The following is a 12771-nucleotide window of genomic DNA, read 5'->3' on the forward strand; positions in this document are numbered from 1 at the left end:
GTAGGTGAATGAAGCTACAGAGCTTTATGGAGTCCAGTTAGGGATCTTTGGCAAAGAACTCTTTAAAAGCCTTTGGCAAAAGAATTACGTGACCATTTTTCCCATTTAGAAAAATTTGCCTGGTAGCCATGAGGGGACTGAATTGAAGGACTGAGACTGGTAGCTTGGAAACTAGCTAGCAGGTTGTTACAGTGATTTAGGTGGCACTAGTGCAAGGAGATCCACCAGTCCATCCTAAAGGAGATCAGTCCTGGGTGTTCATTGGAAGGACTGATGTTGAAGCTGAAACTGCAATACTTTGGCCACCTGATGCAAAGAGCTGACTCATTTGAAAAGACCCTGATGCTGAGAAAGATTGAGGACAGGAGGAGAAGGGGACGACAGAGGATGAGATGGTTAGATGGCATCATCGACTCAATGGATATGGGTTTGCGTGGACTCCGGGAGTTGGTGATGGACAGGGAGGCCTGGCGTGCTGCGGTTCACGGGATCGCAAAGAGTCAGACATGACTGAGCGACTAAACTGAACTGAACTGAACTGAAGTGGTAAAGAACCCACCAGCCAATGCAGGAGATATAAGAAATGCAAGTTTGATTCCTGGGTCAGGAAGATTCCCTGGAGGAGGGAATGGCAAGCCACTCCAGTATTCTTGCCTGGAGAATCCCATGGACAGAGGACCCTGGTGGGCTGTAGTCAATGGGGTTGCAAAGAGTTGGACACAACTGGAGTGACTTAGCACAGCACAGTGATTTAGGTGAGACACAATGGTGACAATGGAGCTGTGTTAGAAAAGAAATGGGCCTGTTTCTTATGTGGCTGATTTTCTAACTTCTCTCTATGAAGTACTTACTGATAAAATAAGTCTACTGGCAAAGTCTTTCTATGCAGAGTCAAGGATTGGCATTGTTCTAGCTAGAGTGACTGGACCACTGTCTTGAAACTCCTTGGCCATGACATCGGTCAAGTTATAACCAAACTTCAGCCAATATTTCAAACTACATGCAGTCAGTGAACCCACAGAACTTGTTAAACTGCAGTTTCCCAAGCCTCACCCCAGACATACTGAATTAGGGAATGGGGCCCAGGGATTTCAATGTTTTAACAAGTTTCCCAGGTAATCTCATGCATGTTAAAGTTTGAGGATCATTGATCTAGTCCCATAGTTTTCAAAATATGATCTCGGAGCACTGTTCCCTGTGATTCTTTCAGGGAACCATGAGGTCAAAACTATTTCCATAATACTATGTAGATATTATTTGCAGAATTCACTGTGTTGACATTTATGCAGATGGTTTAAAAGCAGTGGTGGGTAAAAGCTGCTGGCACCGTAGCACCAATTAAGACAGAAGCAGCAAACTATATTGTATACGTTCTATGCATTTGCAGTAAAAAGCAAATGCCAGTTTCACTTAGGACTGTTCTTGATGTAACAGTAAGAATAATTAATTTTTTTGAATCTCTACACAACTTTTTTTTTTTTTTTGCCTATTCTGTGTGGTGACAGTGGGAAGTAGTTGCAAAGCACTCATATGACTGAGTTGTGAGCCAAACTAGCTGTTATCTCCAAACAACTGCTTTTTAATTTGAAAGAACTACCGACAAACAATAGTTATGTAGTCTTTTGTCAAAAATAAACTAAGTGAATCTGTCCTTTGTATGCTAAGTCGCTTCAGTCATGTCCAACTCTTCGTGACCCTATGGACTGTAGCCTGCCAGGCTCCTCTGCCCGTGGGATTCTTCAGGCAAGAGTACTGGAGTGGTTAGCCATACCCTCCTCCAGGGGATCTTCCTGACCCAGGGATCAAACCCGTGGCTCTTGCAGCTCCTGCATTGCAGGAGATTCTTTACTGCCGCTGAGCCACCAGGGAAGCCCTTTCAAAGAAAACAAATGACATTTGCTGCTAATGATAGAATTTAAGTGTTCAAGCAAAAATGAGGATTTTGGAAAACTTTTACCTACCACGTGAGCTGACAGTTTCTAAAACTTAGACTTTTCCAGTGAAAACTGTAGCAATATTAACAACCATGATTTTTTTTATATTGTATAATCTTGAAATGAGTCATCATTTTTAAAATCTGCATAATTCAGTGAATCAGTATTCTCCAGATGACCAATGCATGGTGTCACAAAACCATGCATAGATAAAGGATCCATTCAATATATTAGATCAATGGATTTTCATTTAGCTAAGAAGAAAGAATTGATTGATAGGATTTCAAATTCTCCCTTGCACCTAATATTTAAGAAACTACCACTTATTGAGTTTTGTTGTAACATAAAAGAAGAATATGTACAATTATTTGAAAATGCTATTAAAACACTCTTCAATCTTCTGATTACATATTTGTGTGAGTACAGATTTACCTTCATATATTTCAACCCGAAAAACAGTTAGGTCTAATGCAGAAGCAGGTATGAAGATCCAACTGTCTTCTATTGTCTGACATTAAAGAGGTTTGCACAAATGAAAATGCCACTAATGACATTTTTTGGAAAAATAGTTATTTTTAATAAAAATGTTAATTATATTAATATATATTTATAGCTGTTATATATGAATGAATAAATATTTCTAAAATTCCCATTAATTTCTAATATGGTTTATATGAATAGAAATAATCTACATAAACAAAAGTTCTTTGGAGTGTTTAAAGGAATCCTAAATCCAGAAATTTAGAGAAATGCTGATCTAGCCCTTGGGTTCTTAACAATGTGCTAAACATTACCACTTGTGGAAATCAGAATAGGCCTGGCAGGACTAGGTTTTTTTTAATAAGAATCCTAAAAATTGTTTACCTGTGAATATGGTATCAAAAAATTATACATCTGTGACTTTTTGAACAGTATTGTTTCTAATTTTCTAGTGCCTTTAATATGCTATTTCCTGAAAGTTCAGCTGCCTGAAATTTTTTGGTGCCATATCAAATCTGTCACCTATTCTCTAAAGTATTATTACCTTCAAAATCTTACAGCAGAAGTACTTGGGGACACAGGGCAGAAAGAAAGTCAACTTGTTGAACTACCCATGGCTGTGTGCCTCTGTTTTACGTTGGCTTAAAAGAATGATAATAATAAAAGATGATTTTGGTCATCTTCACTGCCACCACCCTTCCCTCAAAAGGTGATTTGTAATAGTGCAAAAAGTTAAGAACCATGGCTTTAACCAACAGGCAGCCTGTACTAAAACCTGTTTCATATTCTGCAATAGACTAGAATTTACCTAAAGGCTAGTTAGGAGTGTCCGTCTGTCCTAAGTCACTTCAGTCATGACCGACTCTTTGTGACCCTATGAATTATAGCCCACCAGGCTGCTCTGTCCATGGGATTCTCCAGGCAAGAATACTGGAGTGGGTTGCCATGCCCTCCTCCAGGACATCTTCCTGATCAAGGGAGCAAACCAGTGTCTCCCTGCATTCCTGCAAGAACTTCTGCGGTTCCTGCATTTCAGGTGAATTCTTTACCTCTAAGGCACCAGGGAAGACCCATAACACATTAAAGGGATGTGCAGTACTGGTTTGTCTGGTTCCCAGTAAACCACAGACATATATTTCCAGATACTTTTAAGAAAGCACTTGTATATTTGTTTGTTGAGGTGCAATGATAAAAACTAATTTTTTTAATTGAGAGCTGCTATGAAGCAGTCAATTGAAGAAACTAAATTTGGTTTGTTGGTAACTGGTAGTAACCAGAAGTGAGCAAAAAACAAGTTGTCACAAAACAGGAATTTGCATAAAGAGAAGTTAGTTTGGCTTAAAAGTTTAGATAATTTTTTTTTACTCTTTTAAAAAAATTCCACTTAGGACTGCTTGGTTTGGGGAGCTTTGGTATCCCTCTTTGAAGTACATTGACCTTCCCCAGTTGTCCAAAGAGTTTGGGCTATAGGGAAGGAAACTGGGAAACTGAGCCTTTAAAAGCTACTTGGTGAGGACTTCCCTGGTTGTGCAGTGGTTGAGACTGTGCTTCCACTGCAAGGGTACGGGTTCAAGGCCTGGTTAGTGAACTAAGGTCCCAAATGCCATGGTGGTGTGGGCCAAAAAAAAGGCTACTGTGGACAAATGAATATTTAACAGGTTCACTTGAATTGGTTCCAGATTTTCTAAAGGAGGAAATGTTTGTTAGAAAATTATGTTGAAATTCACCACACCTAGATCTTGTTCATTCCATATACAAGTGAATTCAGAAGTGTTGACCCCATTGTATCATCAGAATGAATGTGAGCTTAGTTTTTTAAGAGCTACTTTGCCTTTCAGTTGCCCTTATTATTTGTAAGTCACTCATTGTGAAGATTTCTTTTCTAATATTAAAAGTGAAAAACTTGTTGAAAGAGATATTAGAACAGCTTTCCTCACCTCCTTGTATTTTGTATTTGAATGCCAAGATGCTGTAAGTATGTCATCATTATGCTTAGGATATTTCATATTTTATAAAATATTTTAGAGTTCATTTTACATTTTGACACGTTAATATTAAAGTGTGTGAGGAAAAGATCCTGAAGCACAGAGCTCACTACATAGTTTGCATTTGACAATTTATTCAATGAGTTTGTCTGTGTTCACAAATAAATAAGATTAGACCCAGACCATAATATCATTGGAGATATTGCAGAAGAAAATGACAACCCACTCCAGTATTCTTGCCTGGAGAATCCCATGGACAGAGGAGCCTGGTGGGTTACAGTCCATGGAGTCACAAAGAGTTGGACATGACTGAGCACACACACACATATAGCCAGTTAACAATGTAATGGTAGTTTTAGGTGAACAGCGAAGGGACTCAGCCACACATATACATGTATCCATTATTCATTGGTGAGCATTTGAGATTAGAGTCTAAATTTCCTCTTATGCTAAATTATTGTCTATTCCTAATCTATCTCTTCTCCCAAAATACTCTAGATAGCAGAGTGAAAATGTGACAAACTTGAGCCACATCATGTTATTAATGGTTTTTAAGTGGGAAGTTCAAGGATTCCCTATAGAATTGAGTAACTGCTACATTTTGTCTATCCAGATAAGTATCAAAGTTCTGCCGGACCCGGGAACGTGCATTTAAGCAACAAGGGTTCAGATTAGCTATTCTTGACTATTAAATTGTCGACTATAAAGTGATGTTTACACCCTAGCATTGTAAACATGACAGCTTTCCTTTTTGCTTTTCAACTCTGAAAATTTATCAGAGACAAAGCATTAAAATTTATAAATAAGTCCTTGAAACAAAGTGCAGATTTAGAGAGATTTAAATCCTGAAATAACAGCTGTTCTGTGATCATCAGGTATGCCACTAACGTGTGTTCTCCAATTAATGATCAGTTTTCTTCATATGACACTTAGTCTATTAAAGATTTTTCTTTTGGCAGGGAAGAAGTGCTATGATTTTTGGAAAAACAATGAAATTAATAAATAGCTGGTTTGAAAATTCCATAAAGGTAGCAGGGGAAAGTTGTCTTATTCCTTTGCTAGAACTGATTTTAGAAGCTTTAGTACAGCCCTGTCTCCTTCAGGTAAAAGCTACAACCTAGTGGTGTGATTCCCACTTCAAAGTTATTTTTGCCACATTATACTTCTTCCCTCCCTCAAACTCTAGTCCATTTCTGGTTTCCAAGTTTTAAATAAAGAGTCCTACTAAGTTCACAAATTTTAAAACAAGTATAGTTTGTTATATTACAAATTACTGGACATTGAAAGAAAATAGTCTTTTTTATGTAGGAAGCAATTCTACTAACCCAGGATCAGTTCAGAATGCAGTTTGGAAATTATTGTTTTCTACTACTGACCATGAAAATGGATACGTACAATTCATTTTTCAGGCTTAGTTCATATTCCTAATGGTGAAAGGCTAATATACAGGAGATATCTGCAAATGCCTAGAGGGCAAGGACTATATTTTATTCCTTTCTGTGGCCCCAAGGCCTAGCATAGTGTCTGTCATGTGTGTAAATACTTACAAAATACTTAATGAGTTTTGAGGTATTATCTTCTGTATAAGTGATCCACAAGAAGATTAACTGAACCATAGCCTTGATCTTTTTAACACTATGTTGTAATTAGCTGAGCTGTGCAACCCATATTTGGCTTCCTAGGCTTGGTCCTTTCCAAAGGAGATAGTTGTTATAGCAAAGTTGTTGGATAGAAAAGTGGAACGCTTGACAATTTGTTTAAGAATATGTATTAGTGCACTAACATTGGTTTTAAATATCAACTGTAAGAATGGTTTAAGGAAATAATAATATTAAAGATTGTGGTAAAAATATTTGCATGTGATATGTTATTGTACTACTATGAGAGAATAAACTGATATGCAAAATTCTACAGCATAAGGAACATAGATTCAGTGATTCAGGTTAGTAATAAATGGCTAACTTTTTATATAGAATATGCTGTGTAAGACTTTAAAAAATCACTTACAAAGTTATTAATTTTAATTTGAGAGGTTTGGAATCAGCTGATGCATAATAACAGCCTCCTGTATCTCCAATATTTTAAAGACAAGAAGAAAGCTTAAGGGAGAAAAAGACTTGGTATGCCTGCTGTGGCAAGACACACACAGACTCATTCACACGCCCCAGTCAGAAAAAGGTGTTTTTTTTCTTTTCCACAAAAAGAAGTCTGACTGTTCTTCTTTGAAGTTTTGGGGTACATATTCTTTGGGTTTTAACAGAGTAGCAAGTAGGAAAACAAATTTAACTTAGCTGTACATGAACTTTGACTGACTTTTTAAAGTAATGATGAAAAAGTGATAAGAATAAGGAAAGTACTAATAATTTTGTTATAATTGTATTCTACATGTATTTAGGTTTTGACTCTATAATGTCCAGTGGTGCACTGGAGTTTTCTGACTCAGCCAATTGTACCCATTTTCCCTAACTCCACATTTTTATGGTCATTGTTGTTGTTTGTTGTTTTCTCAATGAGTCACGTCTGATTCTTTTGTGACCCCATGGGCCATAGCCCATCAGGTTCCTCTGTCCATGGGATTTCCCAGGCAAGAATACTGGAGTAGTTTGCCATTTCCTTCTCCAGGGGATCTTCCCAACCCAGGGACTGAACCCGCATCTTCTGCTTGGCAGGCAGATTCCTTACCACTGGAGCCGCCAGGGAAGCCACTTATATGGCCATGGGAGTAATATTTATGACATGGAAATTGGCACACACTACAAATCAAGGCTTTTTCCATCTCCCTTAAGAGCCAGTCATTAAATCTTACCACTCCCTCCTCCAATGTACCTATTTAATTTTCATTTTTTACTGTCAAATAATAGCTTTAGGTTTCACTGAAGATAGAGAACTGATGTAGAATGATGGTGAAGAGCAGAGGCACTGAAGCCAAACTGCCTGGGTTCAGATACCAATTCTGCATGTATTAGCTTGTATTATCCTAGGCAAGTTAGTCAGTCTTATCTCTAATGGGATAATAGCAATGCCTACCTTGTAGGGTTGATATAAGGAATAAATATGTTAATGCAGGTAGAACACAGAATAAAGTCTAGTTTATAGATCTTATCTGGCAACTTTAATTATCCAGAAAGCAGCCAGGATTCAGGAAGTAAACAAAAATATGACTGACCAATCGATCTAAATATCAGAGGGTACTTGCCCCAAACCCCTCAAGTTCTCTCTGGAAGCCTGTTTTACTCTTTGCTTAGATCCAAGCTTAACTGACTTTTCAGAGCTGACAGTAGATTAGAGGTGTAAAATTAGAAAGAGTGAAAAAGACAAGCTTTCTTCCCCAAAGAAAATTACCCGAAGTGAGAGCTCATAAATGAGTCAGACTGGCTGATCTCTAAGGTTGATTCTAGCTCCCCAAATCTGTGACTGTGCTGGAAAATCATAACAGTTTAGGGACAGATAACCCAATTACTATATTAAATAATGGTTTTCAAAGATGATCCACTATCAATAGTAAATCATAATTAGTGTATCCTAGTTAGGAAAGTAGGGCAATATGGATGGCTTTTTAAAATGTCCATTCAAAATTGTTGAAGTTAAGTATTTGTATGAAACTTTTTTGTTAAACTTGGGAATTTGGCTTATATGGAATAGCTAATTCCCTGACAATCCTAGATAAAGGAGAGTGTTGCTATAGTTAACTAAAAGACAGAGGGAGTATGGCATGCCAATTGAAATGCAGAAGAAAATGAAGTACTAGCTAAAAGTTAAAACCCAAGTGAGAGGGGAACAAAGAGGAAATATTTACATTCTCACTTGGAACTTGTGGGGGAGGAATAGCATAGAAGACAACATTTGAACTGGGAGTTAAGTAATACATAGGCAGAAAAGGGAGGAGGAGTGTCAGCAGATGTAGGACATTTTAGGCTGAGAGAACAGAATGAACAAAAGGAAAGTTATGAAAAGTGAAAGATACTAGCTGATCCTATGTGATTGGATGGATCCAAGTGTTCATGAGATATGGTTGTAGTGGAGATACATCAAACTGGAAAAGCTGGTTTGCGACCAAATCATATAAGGCTTTAAATACTAGGCCAAGAAGTCAAAAATTTAATGAGTAATAAGGAGCCACTAAAGATTTTTGAGCAGGGAAGAGTCATGATCCAACTACATAATGGCAAAAGTCAACCAGGAAGGTAAACACTGGTGAAACTTTAAGGGAAGGGGGGAAATTTGGAGTTAAGAGGGACCAGTTAGGTTACTGAAGTAGTTCAGTCAAAGAAATTATGAGGGCTTATTATATAGGCAGCAGGAACGGAATGGAGGTTCTGAACATGCGAGATGCTAAGGAAGTTTTATCTATTGCACACATGCATGCTCAGTTGCTAAGTCGTGTCTGACTCTTTGGGACCCTGTGGACTGTAGGCTGCCAGGCTCCTGTGTCTATGGGATTTCCCAGGCAAGAATACTGGAGTGGGTTGCCATTTCCTCCTCCAGGGGATCTTCCTGACCCAGGGGTCGAACTTGTGGCTCCTGCCTCATCTCCTGCATTGCAGGCTAATTCTTGACCACTGAGCCACCGAGGAAGCCTGTATTATCTATTGGGCTGGCAAAAATGTTAATTTGGGTTTTTCCGTATGGTGTTATGGAAAAACTGAAGGGAACTTTTTAGCCAACAATTCTGATGTCACTAAACCTGGTGACCAGTGGGTTGTGATGCCATTAACTGTAACCAGGAACAGTGGAGGGGGAGCAGTTTTTACATAGTTGCAAGGGTGTAGAGACTAGGAGATGTATAATAGTGCTTAGAAATAAGACTTTTATATGATTAGAAAGCTAATTCAATAGATAGTTGTACTACATATAGCATATATGAATATGAATTGGGGTGATTGAAGCACAGCATTGTTCCTTATGTGTAGACAATGTACATTTCTTGACTCTCCTCATTTTTTAATCTCCATTTGACCACAAAGGCCAGTATATTCCTGAGCCTCCACCCCTGCCACCCACCCCATATCTTATAAAAGAATGAAAATGTACTTCTATTAGTAAAAAACATTTAGAAAGACACATCTGTGATTTTAAAAGAAGTCTTTAGAAATATCATATATTCCTAAACCTCATTTTTAGAACGATCTAGACGGGGGAGCCTAGTGGGCTGGCGTCTCGGGTCGCACAGAGTCGGACACGACTGAAGCGACTTAGCAGCAGCAGCAGCAGGAGCATACAAATATTATACATTTTACAGTATCAGAAGTGAATGCTATAGTTAATCAAAACTTTATAATCAGAAGCTTTCCTGACAGATAGCTTGTAGAGAAAAGCTACAAAATTACAAAATAGAATTGAAATAATTTCTGTGCTTTTAGTGCCAAGGCTAGAAACTTAAAGCTCCCAAATAAAAAGAAAAATCAGCCTATCTCTTGCAAAATAGCCAGTTATTTAGGACCATTTGCATTATATACTGATAGAGGAAAGAAACACAACAGAAGACATTTTAGCCTCCTTCACTTCCTGCTGCTTTTGAAATTTTACTCTTGTAAGTGAGGAGAAAGTGAGTCTTCAGTGTTACCAAACTGAATAATGGCAAATGAGTCAGCAGTCATATAAAAGGGTTTAACTGAATGGCTATCCTGTGATAAAATAATATCTTTTGGAACTTCAAGGATCTCTAATACCCTATGAATATATTTTTTGAGTTAGTAACTTCAAGTGAGGGGAGAATCTTGATCTTTTGTAGACTTTGGCCACTGGGGACCATAAATTTAGGGCACTATTTAGGTAATAATTCTGCTATAGACATTGCCATTTGAGATTTGTACTCTTGATTTGATCATTGAAAGTGTGAATAGCAAAGAACTCTAATCTTTTCCTAAACATTACTGGTCTCAGGTCATTTAAACTAGAAGGAATATAAACCATGATAAACATTGGACTGGTAAGAGTAACATTCTCACACCATTGGGAAGGATTGGGAAAGATAATATCTGTCCTTTATTTTTATCACAAGATTTATAAAGTTGGTAAAGTGGGAGATGTTACAGAGATTTAGCCTTTTAGACTAAGACTTACAGACTATTACACTAAGTAAAAAGTTCAATCTAATTTCAGACTTGACTTTAGTTGGAGTTGAATAGAAACACATTTCTATCAATTGTACATGTTACATTCATTGCTAACCTGATTATTGCTGCTGCTGCTGCTAAGTCGCTTCAGTTGTGGCCGACTCTGTGCGACCCCATAGATGGCAGCCTACCAGGCTCCTCCATCCCTGGAATTCTCCAGGCAAGAACACTGGAGTGGGTTGCCATTTCCTTCTCCAATGCATGAAAGTGAAAAGTGAAAGTGAAGTCGCTCAGTCGTGTCTGACTCTTCGAGACTCCATGGACTGCAGCCTACCAGGCTCCTCCATCCATGGGATTTTCCAGGCAAGAGTACTGGAGCGGGTTGCCATTGCCTTCTCCAGCTAACCTGATTAGGTCTATGCAAAACCTTAGGGCACCTGGGACAAATTTTATATTGCTTTTGAGGATATAGAAAAATGGCACATGGACACATATATCTATATCTATCTATCTATCTATCTATATATATATTACACATACACACACACATATATATATATACTATAGGCTGCAGTCCATGGGGTCACAAGAGTGGGACACGACTTAGTGACTAAACCACCACCTTGTACTTTCTAGTTCCTAAATTTTTTACATATGTGTGTGTGTGTATATGTATAGGTTGTTCATTTGGGCTGTAATCATTATCACAAATTATTAATCCTGATATATACATATCCTTATACATTTTATTTTTCTTTATTTTTTTGACTGTGTTGCATGTGGGATGTGGAATCTTAGTTCCCCAACCAGGAATCAAACCCATGCCCCGAGAAGTAGAAGTCTTAACCACCAGATCTCAAGGGAAGTCCCTTCCTTATACATTTTAGTAGCAGGCTCATGAGATAGTCTATCACTTTATAAATTCAGAAATATACAGTTAAATTTTTCGTTTTTCCCAGATCTCACATTCTCTAGGAGAATTCCATACTATCCAGGTGACTACTTTAAGAAAACCTTCATGTAAGAGGCAAATTGGGCCCCAAACCCAATACTTTTGAATTATATGTAGCAAACCTGAGAAGGGGGGAGGTATTTATTATATATTAATATCATGGCTTCCTTACTAAACTATGAGTTCCTTAAGGTCAGTAACCAAGTCTCAGTATGCTTATATTCCCTGTAACTTACGTATATGTATGTGCCCAATAAATGTCAATTGAATGAAGGATTGTCCTTCCTTTGTCTCACTGAGTGTCCTTTAAAATCATTTTAGCAATTGGATTTTTATACTAAGGAAAATTTTATACTTTAGCTTTACCAAACTAAAACTGAATTCTTTTCTTTTACAGGTGCAGGAGACATTGTTGCAATCATGATTGGCAATCTGAAAGGCACCAAAATTCTACAATCTATTCAAAGAGGCATACAAGTAACAATGGTCATTGAAGTAGGGAAAAAACATGGTCCTTGGGTGAATCACTATTCGATTTTTTTTGTTTCTGTGTCCTTTTTCATTATTACGGCAGCAACTGTGGGCTATTTTATCTTTTATTCTGCTCGAAGATTACGGAATGCAAGAGCTCAAAGCAGAAAGCAGGTTTGTAATGATCCTTTCTTCCAATTTAAAAATATTTTACTATTTTAATTGTAGATTCAGTGTCATGCATTTTAATATGCTTCCCTTGCTAGACAATGATTCATGCATGTATTTTGTGAAAATTGGTAGTTTTTAAAAGTATGTCAGCATCTGTACTCTCAGATCTTTTATTTTCTGAAACTGGTCTAAGGCCTTAATCCTACTGGGTTAAATCTTCTAATACTTTATTAGAGAGCACAGCAAGCATTTAAGTATATATGGGTATAAATACATATGTTCTTTTGCACATTTTTCTAAATGACAAAAGCATTTCATATGCAATATAGAAAATTTAGAAACTAGAAAGTACAAGGTGGTGGTTTAGTCACTAAGTCGTGTCCCACTCTTGCAACCCCATGGACTGCAGCCTGCCAGGCTCCTCTATCTATCCATGGAATTCTCCAGGCAAGAATACTGGAGTGGGTTGCCATTTCCTTCTCCTGTGTGCCTATGCATGTGTTCATTTGCATTTGGGGGCAGGGCTGGGAAGAGAGACTAGGCTGAATATTATGAGTAGGCAAATTTAAAGATCTAATTGTGTATAATACAGTGCTTGATTCCAAACAGAGTGACAGAGTCATAATTTCTCCCATATATTAACAACTGATATATAAACAAGTATAGATATATAAATAATAGAACAAAAACACTGAAGTATCATTGAACAGGGAAGTACCTGT

At 37.6% G+C, this 12771-nt stretch overlaps 1 protein-coding gene across 2 annotated transcripts in view; it reads left to right on the top strand.

Moving 5' to 3' along the window:
• Positions 1-12771, top strand: part of RNF128 (ring finger protein 128) — a 98761-nt gene that overhangs the window by 52732 nt on the left and 33258 nt on the right. For both annotated transcript variants that reach the window (XM_040265021.1, XM_040265020.1), the window contains exon 2: positions 11805-12052. In XM_040265021.1, coding sequence (XP_040120955.1) covers positions 11805-12052 — 248 coding nt within the window. The remainder of the gene's footprint in view (positions 1-11804; positions 12053-12771) is intronic.

This window comes from Oryx dammah, unplaced genomic scaffold (assembly GCF_014754425.2).
Source record: "Oryx dammah isolate SB20612 unplaced genomic scaffold, SCBI_Odam_1.1 HiC_scaffold_23, whole genome shotgun sequence".
NCBI classification, from domain to species: Eukaryota; Metazoa; Chordata; class Mammalia; order Artiodactyla; family Bovidae; genus Oryx; species Oryx dammah.